The sequence below is a fragment of the Populus alba genome, chromosome 14 (assembly GCF_005239225.2).
Source record: "Populus alba chromosome 14, ASM523922v2, whole genome shotgun sequence".
In the NCBI taxonomy this organism is placed as follows: Eukaryota; Viridiplantae; Streptophyta; class Magnoliopsida; order Malpighiales; family Salicaceae; genus Populus; species Populus alba.
The window spans coordinates 13,708,800-13,728,084 of NC_133297.1; the positions used below are offsets into that span (position 1 = coordinate 13,708,800).

General features: G+C 34.9%; 4 protein-coding genes and 1 non-coding gene across 14 annotated transcripts; 2 read left to right on the top strand and 3 right to left on the bottom strand.

The window, feature by feature from the left end:
- Positions 1-3,058: 3,058 nt before the first annotated feature.
- LOC118052682 (uncharacterized) lies at positions 3,059-3,722 on the top strand. The gene has a single exon (XM_035063723.2). The coding sequence runs from the start codon at positions 3,272-3,274 to the stop codon at positions 3,611-3,613; it is 342 nt and encodes a 113-aa protein (XP_034919614.1). The 5' UTR covers positions 3,059-3,271; the 3' UTR covers positions 3,614-3,722.
- A 99-nt stretch (positions 3,723-3,821) lies between these two features.
- Positions 3,822-7,916, bottom strand: LOC118052508 (chlorophyllide a oxygenase, chloroplastic). Of its 3 annotated transcripts, none has more exons than XM_035063540.2 (9): positions 7,761-7,916; positions 6,944-7,180; positions 6,749-6,853; positions 6,233-6,508; positions 5,868-6,015; positions 5,553-5,737; positions 5,325-5,437; positions 4,697-4,991; positions 3,822-4,427 (listed from the first exon to the last, which is right to left on the bottom strand). In XM_035063540.2, exons 1-9 carry the CDS (start codon positions 7,836-7,838, stop codon positions 4,257-4,259), a joined length of 1,608 nt encoding a protein of 535 aa, XP_034919431.1. In that variant the 5' UTR covers positions 7,839-7,916; the 3' UTR covers positions 3,822-4,256. The 3 variants fall into 3 exon arrangements, 2 of the variants coding, with proteins under 2 accessions (XP_034919431.1, XP_034919515.1); XM_035063624.2 differs by having other exon boundaries at positions 7,769-7,890; XR_004688218.2 differs by having other exon boundaries at positions 4,290-4,427; positions 5,325-5,441.
- Positions 7,917-11,569: 3,653 nt separating this feature from the next.
- On the top strand, positions 11,570-13,306 carry LOC118041520 (uncharacterized). Its single transcript, XM_035048905.2, has 3 exons — positions 11,570-11,969; positions 12,398-12,675; positions 12,759-13,306. The coding sequence occupies exons 1-3, from the start codon at positions 11,660-11,662 to the stop codon at positions 13,074-13,076; spliced, it is 906 nt and encodes a 301-aa protein (XP_034904796.1). The 5' UTR covers positions 11,570-11,659; the 3' UTR covers positions 13,077-13,306.
- Positions 13,307-13,604: 298 nt separating this feature from the next.
- Positions 13,605-13,676, bottom strand: TRNAQ-UUG (transfer RNA glutamine (anticodon UUG)). The gene has a single exon. It is a non-coding gene; the product is annotated as a tRNA-Gln (tRNA).
- Positions 13,677-14,564: 888 nt separating this feature from the next.
- Positions 14,565-19,147, bottom strand: LOC118055146 (filament-like plant protein). 8 transcript variants are annotated; one of them, XM_073404646.1, is made up of 6 exons: positions 18,745-19,147; positions 18,570-18,658; positions 17,880-18,057; positions 17,134-17,329; positions 15,448-16,829; positions 14,565-15,330 (listed from the first exon to the last, which is right to left on the bottom strand). In XM_073404646.1, the coding sequence occupies exons 3-6, from the start codon at positions 17,988-17,990 to the stop codon at positions 14,923-14,925; spliced, it is 2,097 nt and encodes a 698-aa protein (XP_073260747.1). In that variant the 5' UTR covers positions 17,991-18,057; positions 18,570-18,658; positions 18,745-19,147; the 3' UTR covers positions 14,565-14,922. The 8 variants fall into 8 exon arrangements, with proteins under 8 accessions (XP_073260747.1, XP_034923253.1, XP_034922881.1 ...); XM_035067362.2 differs by lacking the exon at positions 18,570-18,658 and having other exon boundaries at positions 14,565-15,071; positions 15,171-15,330; positions 18,745-19,146; XM_035066990.2 differs by lacking the exon at positions 18,570-18,658.
- Between the last annotated feature and the right edge of the window lie 138 nt (positions 19,148-19,285).

The following is a 19,285-nucleotide window of genomic DNA, read 5'->3' on the forward strand; positions in this document are numbered from 1 at the left end:
ACCTCGTATGTGTATATTGAATGTTATCTACTCACTGAGTTGTTGAACTCACCCTCTCATTATTTATCCTTTTCAGGCTTATAGCTTGATAGCAGGTTACTTTTGTTGAACCTTCCGAACCTGCCTTTTGGTTGTAATTTGTACCTTCCTTTTGTGTCAAGTTAGTGCTCCAAAACTATGAAATTATTAACTCTTGTATTAAGACAATCGAATTATATTATGAAGTTAGTTTTGTTATTAGTGCTGCGTTGAACAACTCTGATTGAGTTTTGAAGGATAAGATTGTATGTAAGTTTGGGTTCGCATAGGTTTGGAACCTTGGAGGGGAACCTTGCCTATGTGCCGGTCATGGATCCGGGAATCGGGTCGTGACAACCACAATACTCTATAATACAACATCTATTCATATAAATAACAATAAAGTAATATTCAAAAGTTACAAGTTCTTAATACATCTTTGAACGTGCACTTTATGAAAAACAACATTGATTAGTAATTGTAATTTTGTTTTCTTTAATCTATAAAATTACGATGCATGTTTAGGAAAATCACGTGTCTGGGTTGATTATCAAAATGAGAATGTATGAACATCATCTTTACCATCTTTTCCTCTCTTTCCTCCTCTTAAAAATCTTGAGCCTATGTTTGAGCCTCTTGTAGGAACTCTGAATCTTCTCTCAATAGTGCTACATCCTTTTGATCCCTTGCCAGAACTACCAAATCCCCTTTCAACATAGCTGGATCCTTTCAGAGCACTACAACCAGCAATTTGCTCAGCACAATCTCATTTGACATATCCTATAATCATGTCCATATTGTCTATAAATGTTGCATCAAAGTATAGAAGACCTTTTCTTAACTGTACTCGGTTGATCTTTTTCTTATTCTTTTTGTGTATTCTTTCTCGGTCTACCAATACTTTCTTTTAGTTTTGGAGGTAGAATAATTACATTTTTTTAAGGACCAAGATCAGCTTCAGATAATAGGTACACCACCTCAAAGTAAGTTTTTCTAAATGTATCCATATTACAATAATCATTACACAAATTTTCTAACTCAATTAATTTATGTTTAACACAAGAGATAACATGTAAGCATGAAAAACCAGTCATTACCTATTCTTTACATGAACATTATTTTTTCCTAGATTAACACAATGTCTCGTTTGGATCTTATAGGTTTGGTATTCATCACAACTAGCTACAATCATTCTTATGTTTTTTTTTAATAAATTTATCCAACACATTCTTAACATGAGATGTGAATTTTGTTATCTAATTTTCAAATTGAGTAAATCTTTTATGAAACATGGCCAGAATTTTCAATCTAATATTTTTTAATAACAAAAGAATTGACATGCTCCTATATTTTCCAATCTAGATATTGAATGAATCAGCCAAGTTTTTAGTCATATTATCAACATTAACTTCAAGTCAAACACGTGCCTTTCCCAAGTCTCAATAAAGGTATTATTTAACCAAATAATAGTTTTAGTGTTGGCATCCCCATTGTCTCTCAAATAAGTATTGTAGTTCAGATTCATTTAAGCTTTAAATAAATCCCAAAAATCCATTCCCAATTCCAATCCATATAAGCCCTTCTTTTTAAGTTGACATAAATATGCCTTGAACAATGCCAATGTTTTGCCTTTGGGAATACCTCAACAACAATTTCAAGTAAACTCTAGAAAGTAAATTATGAAAATTAGATAATAAAATTACAAAATAAATACAAGTTAAAAAAAAGATAAAATTTCTAATACAATTAAATTAATATTTTGTCTGTCAAATATTATGTAAAATGGTCTCTAATAGATTCCATGTTTTATAGATCCATATAAAAACCAACACCATGTTTCGTTGTTTTCACACTCAACAGTAGCATAAGCATCATAAAACATACCATTATTTCCATTCAAACCCATAATACTCATCAATACAACTCAATATAAATCATTGAGATGACATCCATCAATTTCAAAGAAAGGCCTACATCTAGAAACAAAGTATTCTTTCATTACTTTTAAACAAGCATATACATGTTGAAACTTGGTAAATGCACATTTGAATTATAATTAAGGTTAAATCCTAAATATACATGAGATCCCGAACTATATTGCTTTAATAGTTGGATATATTTGGGGAGTATTTTAAAAGACTCCATGTGAATTCATTTCATAAACTTTTTAGTCTTTGTCCCAACTCTTCATAATTACATGTTATATTAGGTCAACTAACTATATTGGGTCTGCCATCTTGTCAGGCCTATAATACCTTAACTTCAGTTGACAACTAAATCTAAGCATGTTCGGGTCTGACATTTTATCATTTTTTTTTTAAGTTCAGTTGATGACTAAACCCATGTATATTTAGTCTGATATCTTGTTAGACCCATATTTTTTTGAGTTAGGTTGATTGTTGAACCCAAGTGTTTTGTCAGGCCCACTTTGTTATAGACTTTCGCAAATCTTAAAAAGATACACTAAAAATAATTACTTTATCAAGTGTAAAATTTTTAAATAAAAAAAACACATAACAAAATTTAAATTCAAACACATATAAAAATAATGTACACATATTAACAAAAACCTTAATATAAAAAATATATCAAATTAGATAAAAGTTAGCTGAATCCATCTCTTATTTTCACATCCAACCTTGATAAAATCTCACCTGCATGTGGTTTTCTCACCAGATAAAAAAGCAATCTAATTGAATTGGATGATACTAGATGAAATTTGTCATCCCTGTACATTTACTTCCTCTAGAAACAAAATCAACAATTATCCTTTTGATTTTAAAAGGTACCAATTTGAAAAAAAATAAAAATTAATTTCACTAAAATTCCATGCAATGTAGATCTAATTTATTCTAGTTTTAAGATAGCAATAGCAAACTTAAAAAAAAAAATTAAAGTCCAAAGAGAAGAAATTTTTTAATCGAATCTCATCAAATTAATTATTTAGAATTTCTCAAAAACAAATTTACTTTAGAAAGTCACCACGCATTTTTATTTTTATTTTTATTTTTTTGGTTCAGAAAGTAATTGAAGCACCTTATAGAACTATCCATTCAATGGGCGCATTGAAGCATTTACACGTAGCCCAGCAGGCAATATAGCAGTTAGTAGAAGAAAAGGAAAGAAAACCCCAGAAGCCTCCTGTGACCAGCAAGTGAAGCCGCCCTCCACCGCTATTTCTTCAGCAATACTCAGAACCCAACAGAAAAGAAAAACACAGACACGAAAGCAAAGACAGAACATAAATTAGAAGATGTTCTTCTTCTTTGTAGGAGGAGTAGAGCAACAGGTGCGTCAAGTCCTGAAATCAGGTGCGGGCAGATGCATAAGGTGCGCCTCCAAAGCTGATCTAGTGGAGTACGAGAAAGTTCTGAAGTTGTTCTTTATTCCTGTCTGGAAATGGCCTGGTAAAGAACCTGCTATGTATTGTCACAACTGCAATCTCATATTCCCCGAATCTTTTTCTCGTCCACCTCCTAAGTTAGATTACTCCCTGCCGCGATCAGTGGTTACAGAAAGCCTGCGGTGTCATTTTTGTGACCGGGTTGTTGAGTCTGAGTTCAAGTTCTGTCCTTTCTGTGGGTCTTCTCTGTAATTAAATCTTGGGTTTGGGATCTTGGGTGGAATTGGGCTTTGCTTCTTGATATGTAATAATAAATTATTGTTTTTCTTTGTTTCGTCTACTGAAAGTTGTTGATTTTCAATGGTTGGTCTGATTGTGTTTTGTGTAGCAGCAAAGAAGTAATTCGCACAAGGGAATTCAAGGAAGCTGTTTGCTTTCTGAGAAAAAGAAACGAAGGAAATGTTAAAACACCTTCCATGGGACATGATAATATATTATTATACAGAAATTTACATCTCACAATGGTAAGAGATAATTGGGAAAAAAAATCTTGATGATGTCTTCATTGGCTGGAAGAGGAATCAAAAGGAAAGTTAGGAAAAGAAGAAAAAGAAAAAGATTTTGCTGTACACAAAATTAATAATGGGAGTGTACAGTTTCTCTTAATTTTACAAGGGCGTTGTGTTGTACAGATCACCATTATCTCTTCTCTGCCTCGGATCAATTAACAGTTTCCGCTGGGTTTCTTGCGACTCTACTTTTGAGAGACCAAAATCTAAACCACACTATCGTTCAACAGTGATTGGTTTCATTTCCAAGCGAATGTGAGATTGTTAAGTTGGAAGAGGGGGTCGATTTCCAGAGAAGTAAAATCCATTTTAGAGTTTGTTTTTCTTTACGTTGATTTCTCGAACGGTAATTGCTTTGCTCCTCTTTCAACAGCATCTCTCCATAGTCTGTATCTTACTCCTAGTTTATCATAGGATACTGGCCAATTCCACACGTTGGCACCGTTGATCATCCGCTCTTGCTGGCCGAGAACAAGTCGTAGATCCTCGTTCAAGACCTGTTTCATACAAGTTTGAATATTGGCTGGAAATGTGAGAGAAGCGTTATGGCAAAGGTATTAGTTAGTATTATTGTTAATCATTCCCACCGTGGCACTGTGTCACTTGGATTTAAAAGGATAAAAACTGGTGGGATTGTGGCAAACTCCCAACCGATCGTGCAGCGTTTCAGGTGGTGCCATGGTGGTGGTTTTTAGTACAAACTAGTAATAAGATGGTAAAAATAAACATAATATAAATAAAGCAAAACAGAAGGGAAATTTTGTACCTGTTCAGCAAAATGTCTCCACAGGTAATGCATGAAAGGAATGTGCTTCAGCACGGCAGCAAAATCCAGTGACATTCTGTATAATAGCCTAGTCTTTTGTCTTGAGGAAGGCAAGCAAACATGAAGTTGGTGAAGGTGAGTTGTACACTCCCTGGTGCTTTGACCCTCTAGTTTTCCAGGCTTCGAGATCCCAATGGTTGATAACACCATGCAAGGTGGTCGAAATTCCATATCTATGGGATAAGGGTCCCAATACCCTTGGAGGCCAGATGCAGGCGTCAAAAATTTCACCAAGCTGAGGATTTGGATCACAAACAAAACAAAGAGAGTTCAAGTCACATTTCCTTACCCTGACATAAAAGCTTTCACCACAACACCAGTGAATTGATTCCTAGCACCAATCAGATATAGGGCAGATTGATCACAGATTAACGACTTGCAAATTGCAATCCAGACAGTAGTGCATTCAATTGTACATTGTCTTTCACATCATTTGAAATAAATAACAGATTCACCATGTGGAAATCATTGAAAAATAGACAAACTTTTTCTTCTAATTGATATAATCTTTTCACCATCTTCAAGGATATTTTGTTCCAGTTCAACAGTAAAAGTTAAAAGAACAAACCTTGGAACGGTCCACCCCTTGGCAAAGGTGGATGTGTGAGTAAAAGGGGCGTGCGCGAGATCTAAAAGGTTGTCCAGAAGTAGGCCGTGTTCCACTGGAAGTTCCATCACAATCTATCTTATGCAAGGCATTACGTTTATGAGATGACATGTTTATTAATAAATCACACAAGCATAATTTGCCAACCTTCCATCTTTTGCAAAAGTTTACAGTATCTAGAAATCATACCTCAGCATGGACTTGAAAACCTGGAGGAGGTTGTAACGACGGAAGGCTTGCTGCAGGAGGGTCACTACCAGGCCAAATCCAGATCATGCCTTCTTGCTCAAAACATGGCAATGATTTTAACTTCACATCAAGTAATCTTGTGGAAGGCATTTTCTCACATTTTCCATCTGTTGAGTATTCCCAGCCTGATGTTTATTGATCAACAAAATTTCAAGAATCAGTGATCTATTCTCTTTCACTGCTTAATCATATGCTTTATGATTTATAAGCATTATTTACATGAAATTCAAATAATTTACTATATTTCTCACTGACCGTGGTAAGGACATTGGATTCGACCGTCATTCACCGAACCAAGGTGGAGAGGACATGCTCTATGTGCACAGGTGTTTCGAACACATCCTGGTTTCCCATCTTTGCCACGAAAGAGAACCCATGATTCCTCGAAACAATCAATTGGAACCTGAAACAGAGAAGTGGCATAGGAATAAGAAGACAATCACAAGCCATTGAAATCACAAATACTTCACAGGGGCAGCTCCTTCCCTCCCCTTTCAAAGTAAAATGTGAGCAGAACTGTAGCAATAAAAATGCTTTTTATGTGCAAAGGCTGATGAGTTTCTTTCCATGATGGTATTTCACACATACAGAGTGAATCACAATTGAAAAGAGTAGCTTACCATTGTGTCATCCTTCAGATCAGTGGAGAAAGCAACAGGATACCAGAAATTCTTAAGGCGAGGATGGTAAGGTTGAACTGGACCTGACACATTCAAGTTTTTCTGGGGCGACTTTCGTTTTACAGTATCCAGAGATTGAGTCGAAGTGCTGGGAGAAGGGGATTCTTGGTCAGGCTCTGCTTGGTTTCTATCTTGTAACAGCCTATCGTTAACCAATTCTTCCATGTAAGCTAGTTTATCCAAAGCAGTAGCAACCCTTGCTTCAGATATATGAACCTGTTATCAGTCATGGGCCAGGCATTAACAAGTTAATGAAAACTGTAAACCTCTAGAGCATCTCAACAGTTTGATGGTAAAAGTGGAAGAGTTTGCTTGATGGCACTTTGATGAATGCGTGTCTCACTTGATCTACGTGATGGATCCTGATCTAGTGAATGCATGTAACCAATGAATGGTTATTTGTGTCTCAACAGGTGTGCATTTTCCATCAGTAGTTATAGAGGATAATTTCTAAACCTGTCTGTGAGCTTGGGCTAACTCATCTTGCAACTCCGCAAGCTCCTTCTTCATGGTACCAATAGACTTGTAATCACGAGCTAAGGGATTTAGAACTTCAACAACCTGCAACCATATTTCTCAAGATGAGAGTTGAAAGTTGCCTTGTTAAAACAATACTCTCGGTGTAAATTTAAGCAATGAATTTCAACAGACCTTTTCATGAAGGATCATGATAGTAAGCAGATCTTGCCGAGCTCGCCAATCACAGTACTGAATATCATATCTCGCCACTTCAAGTGCTTGATAAAAATCCAAGAATTTCCCTTTAAACTTTGGCATCTTAGACCTCGGATCCTCCACGTCGAAGAGTGGACCCCATGTACTCTTCTTATCTAACAACCCACCTTCCTCCCCTAACACTGCAAACACCCCAAACCCTCCTCTAACACCCTGAGAATCCACACACAGATCACCATTTAAGCCATAAAAGTTTAAAATAGCCTTAGCAGGAAACTATGATCACTACCTAACTTAGAACTAAACCAATAAATAGAATAAACACAAATAGGATCGGTCAACAAATGTCAGCGTACAGAGTTGACTATGATCTCTATCTTACTTGGAACTAAACCGGTCAAATAAAGTTTCCCTCGGATTGCCATATACCAAGATTAGTTTAGCAGGAAACAAATATCGAAAAACCACGTATTGTGAGGTTAAGCACCAGCCCCATTGATAATTCAATTAACTCAACTAACTTTCCTCTAAATGTAGTAGACTAGAGCCCCGGTAACTTCAGCAGATAAACAAACCAAAAAGTCCAATATCTTAACATCAAATCATTTTTCTACCAAGTTAAGCAGATAGCATAATAGTATTTTAATGAATTAAAAGCCATTTTTCAATCCCTCTGCAGAGATAAATACTTAAAAGAAAAGGAAGTTACGAATCAAAAATTATAGCTATCCCTTCCACTAAATTTAGCAAGAGCCCAGATAAACTTAGCAAGTAAATAAAGGCAAAAGGTTACCTTCTTACAGTTGAGCTTAGATGATCGGAATAGAGAGTTGGGTAGAGAGAGAGCTGCAGCAGTAGCAAAGGCGGTCATGGCGTTTGTAACTTTGCAAACAAAGCCGAGAGAGAGAGAGAGCGACAAAGGAAAATCAGTTTTTTTTGTTGATAAGAGGTTAGTGCTACGAGCGATCTCCGCTGGCCTCCCATGGTTTGCCACGTGGAGAAACGTGGACTCCATGGTCTAACACGTGGAAACTCCTGCTACCACATGCTTGCTCTTGTCTGAGAGAAGAGGATATTTTGGTCCTTGCAATCGCAGGGCTTTCTGCTTCATATCTTGCCAGCTAGGATTCTTTAGATTTCTTTCTCTATCTCTGTGTTTTCTTTTTAAATCTTCTTTTCGACCACAACTATTTGTTTATTTATATTTCTTTTTTTTTTCATGGATTTTGAATTCCCAGACTGTGAAAAATCTTATGTTAGTCAAGATGTTGTTTGAAATAAAGAAATAAATGTGATGTGCATTGAAATCTCATCCTCCAATTATCTTTGACTATGTTGCTATTAGAGAGGGCGATAAGGATTGATGGATTCAGGTGGGCTCAGCTATGCAACGAGGGGATGAGGTTTTTTTGTTGGGCAAAAATTAAATGTTGTGGAAGAATTTGGAATATTCTCAAACCATCTTCTTTGCTTTCAAAAAAATATTTTACACCTTAAAAAATAAAAACTATATTCTCAAATATTATTAATAATTTCATTTAATGGTTTCAAGTGCTAGAAAGAGATACGTATATATATCATGTACCCAAATTTAAGAAATATTTAGTGAAAAACAAAAATTAATGATTTCATCTAGGTATTAAGGCACTTTGATCAAATGAGATAGGCTATCATTTGTTAGTTTTGTCCATATACATGCATAATCCACGCCACAAATCCTGTATTCCCATCAATTCTCCTAGGATTGAAAGAACTTAACTCCATTAAAAGTAGTTCAAGATAGTTTTGATAAAGCTTCCAAGAATTAGAATCATGCTGTAGCAATGTCTCTCTAACAATCTTAGTAAAATCTAGGTCAAGTTGTTTTGCTTACGAACCAGAATTTGCTAAATTTAAATTTAATCATCCTGGTATAAACAATTTATACATCCAAAATAACATAAATGTGTTCTTTTTATGTTGATGATAAAGGAAATGGGGTGAAGGTTTTAGAAGTATCATCAAAGATAGGATGTTGCAATCTATATATAACAAAGCCATTTATATTAAAAGTAGAGTTAATACCAAAGTTTAATAGAAAATTAATAATATAAATATCTGACTTAATCATTTATAACACTTTAAATTATTTAAGACTACTCATAAATGATTATTTATTAGTTTCAAAAGGATATCATTTAAATATAATTTGTATTATGAAACAATCTTCGCTATTAAATGCATGATCACACTTGGCTTGAAATTTATATTATTTATTATTTGCTTAATTTATTTTATAATCTCAACATGCAAATCATAAACTTTACATGTAAAAGACTTAGCTGGCTTAGACATGCTATTATGAGGAGACATATAAAGAAGACATGCATACATCTTAGGGTTGTAAACATGAGCATCATATGAATAGGGGTGAAATGAAATAAACACTTCTTAAATCTTAAGTGGATAAAGATTAGACATAACCTAATAAGTCATGGGCATCCTTATCTTTCTTATCATGAATAAAAGGTAAAGATTCAATTAGCTTGGTATGTTGCTCTAGATTTCTAACATACTAGATATTAAGCATATAAGGTGAGGAATTAAAGAGCTTAGAATAACAACTATCTTGAAACTCTTCCAACACTGCATTTATTTATTTAGAAAGTTCTACCGTAAAATCTCCTAAAACTTTCTCTACAACTAAGAAAGACACAACAAACTCATCTTAAACCTCCATTTCAAACAAGTTTTAACTTATTATGTTAACCATATTAATCTCTTCAAGTAGTCCTATAAGAGAGTTTTCTAAAATGTCATTTACAACTAAACCATACACAATAAGTTATTCCTTAGTCTCATTCTCAAACTCACTTGAATTCATTATGTGAAGTCCATTTTTGTTTAAGTTCCTTTTTTTTTTCTTATTCTTATCATTAGGTTTTGGAGGTAAATCAATGAGTTGGATCTTTTTACAATTAAAAGTGAAAAAAACATGAATTTGATCAATAAAAAATTATAATGTTCACATCATATATTCATGGTCTACCTAACATAACATGTTCTACATTCATTGGAATCACATCACTCCAAAATCTTATCATGGTAATTTAGAATTTTAATAGAAAAAAATATATATTTCTTGGATTGTTATGAAGGTATTATTAATATATATAACATAATATAACATACTATATGGTCTCGAATGATACACCACTTGGATAACACAAGATGTTGTTAATATGATATTATTGAAGTAGTTTTGTATCTATCATCCTTTTTTTGTTTTTAATTTTTTTCTCTTTCCTTTCTATTGTTGTTTTTTTTTACTCGTTATGTTTTTACCTTTTTTACATCAATATAAAATAAAAATTACAAATAAAGAAAAAAATAAAAATAAAATAATGGTAAATTAAAAAAGAGAGTTCGACAGTTCTTCCGCACACTCCTTTCCCAAACTCTGATTTAATATGGCTGAAAGTCTACCAGCGAAGACTTTGTTGAAATATACTTCAGATGCAAAGTTCTTTGCCATTAAATCATTAAGTGAGTATATGTCCACACGAGCATAAAAAATAGTGCATGGATAAGCATGCCCAATGAGAATAAAAAGAAGTTGGATATTGCATATAAACAGGCAAAGGAGAATTATGGTGGTTGTCATGTATTTCTGTCTAGCTCTGCCATTAATTTTACCAAGGTAATGTTTGTTGGATGAAAAATAATTTTTTAAAAAATAATTTTTAAATTTTTTGTGTTTGTTTACTATTAGCAAAGTTGATTAATAAAAAACACTTTTCAATCAAAAAAAAATTTAACTTGATTTTTAGAAAAATGTTTTTCTTTTATTTTGTAATGAAAACACTTTTCAGAAATTGTGAAAAATTTAAAAATATTATATTATTTGTTAATTATATTAAATTTGATCCTCAAAATTTTGATTGTTATATATTTTGTTTTAAATCTTTTTTTTTTAATTTTATCCTTTAGAATTTGATTTTTATATCAACTTTGGATCTCATTTTTATGATTGTTATTTGCTTTTTTCTTATTATTTTCTTAATTTATTTTTTTGTCTATCATATTCAATCCTTATTTTTTTAATTTTTATTTATTTTATTTAAAATAATTTATGAAATTATAATTTTTTTTTTAATTTCATCATCTTTCAACTTTTTTATATTTTAAATTTGATTTTTATTATTTTAATTATTAATTATTTTATTTGATATAATTATGAAATTAGATTTTTTTTCAATACTATTCTCACTCAAATTTTTTATTTTTAATATTTGTTTCTTATTATTTTAATAAACTTGAAAAAATATTAATAAGTTATTTTTCAGCTTATTTTTTATATTGAAAAATATTTTCCATTTTATTTTTTATAATAATACTAAATAACATAAAATAATTTATTTTTTAACAAAATCATTTTTTAAAAAAATTCTTTTTAGCAAACAAACGATAACTAAATCACCTAATAAATGAACAAATAAAGGAACAGTGATTTTCGTTGTCGAAGCCCATAAGTGGTTTCGTTAAGTGATCGGGTCTCACGGCCTCGTGGGCATCGATGGTCAAAAGAGATTGCGGATCATAAAAGCAATCTTCAATTTATATTATATCCTCCTCTCCCAATTTCCAACGAACAAAAATAACGCACCTCGGCACCATGGTTTATATGTCCCCCGCACGCACCTTCAAAAATATATGCTCTCCCTGTCTTTCTGTCTACCTCATCCACACCGAATAACAATTGATACTATGGCAAGAAGAACAAGTCAGAATCAGAATGAAAAGAACAAGGCAGGCACCTTCTTTTTAGCCACTCTAATTCTGTGGTTCGTCTCTGTTCTGTTCGAGATTATTATCAACAAGCGCTCGGAGCTACTTTGGATTGTTGCTGGAGCTTTGTTTTTCCAGATAGCCAATTGGGTCGTTCGGTCTTTTATCTCTCGTGACCCTCTCTTTGTTAACACCTCCGTTTCTCTCCTCCACTCCACCATCATCTCCGTGTCAGGTTCTCAATATTTCTGTCATTCTGCTCTCTCTCTCTCTTTTCATTTGGGTTTCTGACATCTTATTGGAAGCTGTTTCTGATAATTATGGAAAGAATAGCTTGGTTTCTTTGCCTGCTGTGCGTCTTTCTGTATAAATGTTCATATTGGGAGGCAACAGTATAGTCACTGTTGCTTTTGTGGGTAACAGGGGCATCAGTTTTTAAGCAATCCTTTCGATTAAAAGTTAATCACCAACTACCAAAATCATGTGTATTGATGGAAAAGATATTTAAAAGATGAGAAAGGTAGATTTTGAATTCAATCAAGTTTCTTGTGCTCAGCTATGTTGATGCTTCTAAATTTCTTGCTGCAACGTGCCTGCATTCCTCTGTGATGCTCTTCTTATCGTATCATTATTAATTCCTAGACTTGTCTGCTTGCTTCGCAGTGGTTTTCATTTTGGCAAATCAGCGTATAAAAAACGGTCCCAATGGGATGTTTGAACATTCACAGCTCGTTGGAGGTACTTGGGAGTGGGCGTATGCTGCTTTGTGCTTCTCATGTGGTTATTTTGCATACGATCAGTTGGATATGCTCCATTACCGATTATACAGCGGTTTAATCCCTTCCATCCTGGTTCACCATCTGATTCTTCTCGTCTGCTTTACTCTAGCTCTGTATCGAAACGTCACAATCAACTATCTTATCCTCACTCTGGTCTGCGAGGTATGTTTTCCTTTCAGGCCTTTATGCAAACAATGCAGATGCTGTTCTACAATGCTATCAATGAAATCCACTTTATCATACAGCTGCATTCAATATTTCTTCATGTGAGGAAAGTGAGGCGGATGGCTGGAGTTCGCGATGCCAAGAGCACTATTGTGAGGATGGAATGGGTTCTTAATTGGCTTACTTTCATTTTTGCAAGAACCTTGTCTCACATACTCATCACCATCAAGCTGATCGCTGACGCTCCCAGGTTTGAAAAGGGCGTGGTGTTGCCGCTTGCTCTATTTGGGATGGCTGGAATGAATTTAATCAATGCTGGTCTTGGCATTGATCTGTTCAATGCCTTCACAAGAGAGAGAAATCCCCAGAAAAGCAGCAGCCATCGTCATGGTGAATGACTGGCAGAAAGGAGGGTAAAGGGAATGCTTACGCTGTGCTTTGTTCTCCTTGAGATTTCTTCAATTTTTCAGATTGATCTGTTTAAATTTGTTTGACCTGGCATGGATCTTTCTGCATTTAATTGCTGTTAGCTCACTGTAATAATACCTCCTTCAGAAATTAGCCTTGTAAATCCCCTTTACGTGCTATGTGATTTGTTTCGAACAATCTGTCGAACAACATTTATCTAGTGCGTGTTTTAAAAGTTTTTTTTTTAAAAAAAAAAACTTAAATTTATTTTTTATTTTAAATTAATATTTTTTATATTTTAATATATTAATATCAAAAATATATTTTTTAATATATTGATTTAAAAAAAAAAAAACAATAGTAATGACTGGATATTGACCAGACACGTGTGATCATTTCTACCATGTGTTCTCAAGCAATCCTCTTTCTGGAACATTTCGATTTTAATTGCCACCACATAAGTGATCCACAATTTTGTGGACTGGGTTTTCGGCAACAAACCAGTTATAAAGAACAAAAGGTCCTACCGGGAGTCGAACCCAGGTCGCTGGATTCAAAGTCCAGAGTGCTAACCACTACACCATAGAACCCTGCGCTGTCGGTTTGCGAAGTATAAATATGTTATTTATTTATTTTCTTATCACGAGGATGCTTTATTTGGAGAATCACAACACAGAAAACCGATCCTGAGGGTCCAGCCAGTGGTTCGTCGTTGTGGGTCCTTTTAAGTTGGAATTGGAATTCAACTTCATAGCTCCATTCAAAAATTCAAACCGGCAGTGAATGTTGAAATATTGGATTGGAAAAGACATCTATGAGAGGTATTTTGATCTTTTTGTATATTTTTTATAAATATAAATATGAAGTAAGGAAAAAAAATCAGATTTCATTGAGAGAGAGAGAACCAGAGGAGGAAGGAAAAAGAAAGAGAAAGGAGAAGTGAATGTTGAAGATAAGGGTTTCTACGGTAATATCTTGATGCTTTTATACTTGATTCTCTATCGGATGATTTGAGATGTTTAATTGCTATTCTAAATTGTTAATTTGGCTTAAAACGATTGGTATGAAGATTAAAAGTGATGGGATTTTTTGGAACAAGTTGAATTTTTGTAAGGTTTTGTAATCATAATTTTGAAATATAACTTAGTAGGGAGTTAATTCGGAACTTGGCTGATTCAAAATTAAAACTGTTCTAAACTTAAAAATAATATAGTAAAAAAAAATTTAAGGTGATTTAATTAATTTAACGAAACCTAATTAAAAACTCAGTTATAATTCATTAATTTTTTTTTTACTAAAACTATATTAAAATTATATAGTTTTGATTTTTTTAAAAAAAAAAATTACCATCCTCGTAAATATGCACTTGAGAAGAAATATATATATATATATATATATAAAAACCCCCCCGCTTCGTGAGTTGTGACCATCTTTCCTACCCCTTTGTAATGCTGTTTGAGCAGACACCCACACCCTCCTCAGTCAAATTCTCCATTCATTTTTATAGCCAAACCAAATGCTGGAAAGCATAACTTCTTTGGCTATAATGACTTTAGGAAGTTGAACCATCTAGCAATAATAGAGTTGATGCCAGGAATTCAAATTAGCAATCTTGAAGCTAGACTGACAGGCGCATTTTCGCTGCAGAGTAGTATGAGCACAAAATCCAAGCGGTCTAAATTTTAAACTTTGCTTGGATTTAATATTCTGAGAACATCATTCATGTATAATGATATCCATCTAATTTAGTACTGCTGATTAAACAGCATTTAATCAGCATTCAACCCATTTAATCTACCTTCTTGTTTTTATAATTTCCGACTACTTGAACCGTTGCTAAATTTCTAGCTGTATCCCATTCTTACTTCGAGAGAAAAATTTTGCAAAACCATTTCGGTTCTTCTCAGAACTGACGTGATTTGATGACACAGCAGATGAAGTTGACGATGATACAGATGGGGGCGAGTCTCCTTCGTTTATATTTTCTGCAGGGCCAGAATTCTCACTGTCAATTCTCAAAGAACCGGAATCTCTCTTAGGTGAAAATGTTTCATTGGAGTGTAACTTCCATGGTTCTCCATTACCTTTAGGAGTTGCTGATCCTCCAGCAGAGAACTCTGGTATGCTTGCAGTGTCAATCAAGAAGTCCTTTAGAGTTGCCAGAGATTTCAGCTGATTCCCTAGAGACGCTATTGTTTTCTGGCATTCAGCAAGTTTATTAGCAGCTACATCAAAGTCCTCCTGCTACACACAAGTCTAACATTTAGTATACTTGGGACACAAAACGAGTCTACCTACAATGTAGATAGCTGCATGATAGAGGTTAATGAAAAAATAATGCAGATGATATTGGGTATTGACCTGCTTTATCTTTGGCTCACCACTTGAGCTTACATTTTGCTGGAGCTCTTCTTCCTGTTTCTTTCTTGAGAGCTCCTCCTCGAGTTCGTGATACTTGAGTGCGATTTCTGCTGACATAACCCTCTCCTTTTCAATCTCTCCTTGTATTGAGTTGACTTTTGCAGACATGGTCCGAGCCTCTGCTTCCATGCTAACGAGTTGAAATTCAATTTGCTGCTTTGATTCATTTGTCAACAATAGCTCCTCTTGCAACTCCACCAACTTATGTTGGGCCTCGCTCAGCTGAAGTTGTGATGCTTCATTCCTGTCCTGACTTTCATTTAGAGCCATCTCCAACCCATCCATCTCTGCTTTAATCCTCTCTAACTTCTCTTCCAATTCAAACTTTTCTCCTTCCACCTTCTGTAACTTCTCTTCCAATTCTAACTTTTCTCCTTCCACCTTCTGTAACTTCTCTTCCAATTCAGCAGTTCGTTTTGCCATGACTTCAAGCTCAGCTCTCAATGAGCTTTCAGCATCAACTGATTGTTTGATAACAGCTTCCGCTTTAGAATTATCAGTTCCAGTTTCATTCTCGGACAAGGCAGCAAGTTGTTCCATTTCAAGAAAATCATCCATGAGATCAATTTCGACAGAAGAGGCTGGGAGATTTCTATTGATAGATTTTTCATTCTTGAATTGATTAAGCTCTGAAATTAATGTAGATGCCCACGAGTCTAAGCAACTTTGATCAGACTTGTATGGCTCCGAGCAACTAACTTTACGAGCATCCAGCTCCACAGCATTAAGCTTCTCCCCGCTATCTGATTGACTGTCAGGGAGAGACTCAACATAAATTGAGGACGCAGCAGAAGTCTTGTGATCATTAACAGAGGATGGTTTACATGCTGCTGCTTTTAGCCTCCGGCACTCAGCTTCAAGCTTGGCCACCTTCTTTATGCTCTCCAAATGTTGTTTGCTGGCTGCTTCAGCTGCTTGAGTGCTCAAGTCCCTTTCAATTGTTCTGATTTCTAACTCTTCAGACTGGGAAAGGAGCTCGAGTTTCAGGGAAGCATTCTCTTGCTCCAAATATTCAAGCTTCTGGCACAGTTCATCAACAATCGGAGCAGGGGATTCAGACTTGGCAGCAGCTTCTTTTGTCTTGAGCTCAATAAACTGGTTCTCAAGTTCAGATTTAATGGATTCCCACTCGAGACTTTTCTGTACCACAGCTTCATGGATCTTTTCTTCCAGCTCTTCTCTTGCTTGCCTCAGCTGCCGAACACATTCCTTTAGGGCCCCATCAAGATGGCTCACCCGATCTTCCAATCCAGCTTTCTGCTGAATTGCAACTTCAAGTTGTTTCTTGAGAGCTGTTACTTCATTCTCAGCCTTTTCCCAGCCTATAAATTCATTGAGTACATTAGTAGAGGATAAAGCAAGAGCTGCTATGCTTCGTTCCAAAAAATGTCATCGGAAATTTGAATTTAAATGAACTCCTATATATGATATTTTGGAGAGAACTCCGTTATAATAAAAAGAACAAAGAGTAATCTACAGATCCTGCAATTAGTTCAGGATATGCGGAGTCTTAAAACAATCAGGGAATATATAAAAATGGTGTATTACATACATGGTTTGGTTTAAAAATATATCAAGAAAGTAGTAGAAATTGAGTCTGTACATTATTAGTATCTAACTAAATACCTGCAACAGCTTCTTCAGCGACTTTTACATGCTGCTTTACCAAGTCATCTTTGGCACTAACATTCACAAGAGCAGCTGATAACTTGTCTGTCAAACTCTTCATCTTATCATTGACATCTTCATCCGTAGTTATAGTTTTTGATGTGACTTCGGGTGATTGAGCACTATCAGTAGGAGATGCCTTTGAGGGGTCCTGCTTCAACAATGAGAAAGTGGGCAAAACCAATTATTCAAAAAAGAAAAATTTGAAGCCTGTGAGAAAATAGAAAAGCCAACTCATGGAGGAAGAGCAAGGCAACTCGACAACCATTTTTCTCACTGGAGTGAAAAATTCAACAGTGTTTAATTTGATACTTGAAAACAGAGGAAGCAACATTTTGAGTTTTCTGCTCATAGTAAACGTCCAATTAATGATCTGAACAAGGATCCTAGCAAGAGTGCATCATCCTCTCTTTCTCAAAACTACAAAGGAGGAGTGTCTGGCTGATGTGAGGTGCCTCCAAACAGGAGTAAGTTAAACACTTGTATTACTGAGATTAGATTGAAACAGTAAATAGATTGACAACCTCATGGAATTAAAAACAGAAACCTTGCGAGAGGGTCGAATGATTCGCTAGAATAAATTGCAACTCTCTTGTGAACCTAGGTATGAATAATGGTGTTTGTGACCAAAAATGGTGATCGAGTTAGAGACTTGAGTAGAACATATTAAAATTTCACAGGAGGAGGGCTATTCAGCCACCGACCTGATCATCAGAGAATCTCTCAGAATGTGAAGATATTGACCCCGAACTGTCTGTTTCACCAGGACTCCTCTCAGAACACTTCCGCTTCCACAACCATTTCCTCTTTTCCATCGCAAGATATGGCAATCAGACACTAGCTATCTCATCAATAAGTATTTATCTGCATATAATTGTACATCTTTGGCACCGAATTACCAAAAATGTTTCTATGCGTCAATACATGAGTTGCAAGAAATTCAGAGACTAAGAAATGGATGCACAAGAAAAATTATATTGGATAGCAGGATAAAAGGTGTAGGCAGGAAAAGGCCCTTTTAGCATGCAGAAACGAACAGCTTCTGTTGACAATCTAAAACATTAAACAAAAAGATGACTTGTCTTCTAATTTTATCAGCTTTGCTTTGAATCCACCCAATAACCATCCAACCCCAACAACAACACCAAAAGATGACACCTTTAAGGACCCCAGCGGGAAACAGAGACAAATTGACCAACAGTCATGGATGGAGAAGTTAAGAAATGGAATTGGTAAGAACAGATAACAAAGAAATCACCAGAGACCCAATTATTTAGTTACAAAATGGGAACAACCCACCGGACAAAGAACATTTGAATCTTCCAAAAAAAACCCTCAAAGCAAAAACATGAACCAGTATTAATGAAACAGTAACTGTTAGCAAAAAAACTCACAAGGAGAAAAGGAAGAAGAAAAACCCAGTACGCCCTGTTCAAAAGATCCCAACTCTGGGTTACCCATCAAAGCATACAGCCCAAAAATACTGTTGAGGATTCCAAAGACATAAAAATAATATTTAATTACAGTGGAGTTGAAAGGAACAGAGTTGGAAAGATAGAGATCAAATACCTTTGACCGGAGATGGAAACAAAAGCCAGAGTGATGAATGTGAAACAAAACAGATGGAATTGGGTTCAAGATTTAAGATTTGCTGAGAAACACGGGGATTAATAAAACAAACAAAAAACAATAATATAGCTCTTGCAAAAATCTGTGGAATGTCAGTCAGGAGATATAAATATCAAGATACACAACATTAAACTCGGCAGGTGAAAAGTGGGTTTCTATTTCTTGTTTTTTAGCTCTACTTTCTCTTTCTCTCTCGCGTTAAATTATTTATCTTGCTTTTCACATAATTTGAAAGGAAAAAAAAAAAGGGAGCAGAAGTGCATGTGACTGTGAATGTGGAGCTGTGAGCAAAAAAGAAAAAAGAGTGGAGAGGGAGAGTGGGAGTGAGACCTCAAAAAAACAGCTTTTCAGCTTTTCTTGTCTGGTACAGACAATAAGAAATTAATAACTAATTTTTTATTAAATGTGTTTGAAATTAGGGGCTCAACTCGTTCCCGCCCATTGAGTAGCAAATAGTGATTAATGGATTATATATTTGTAT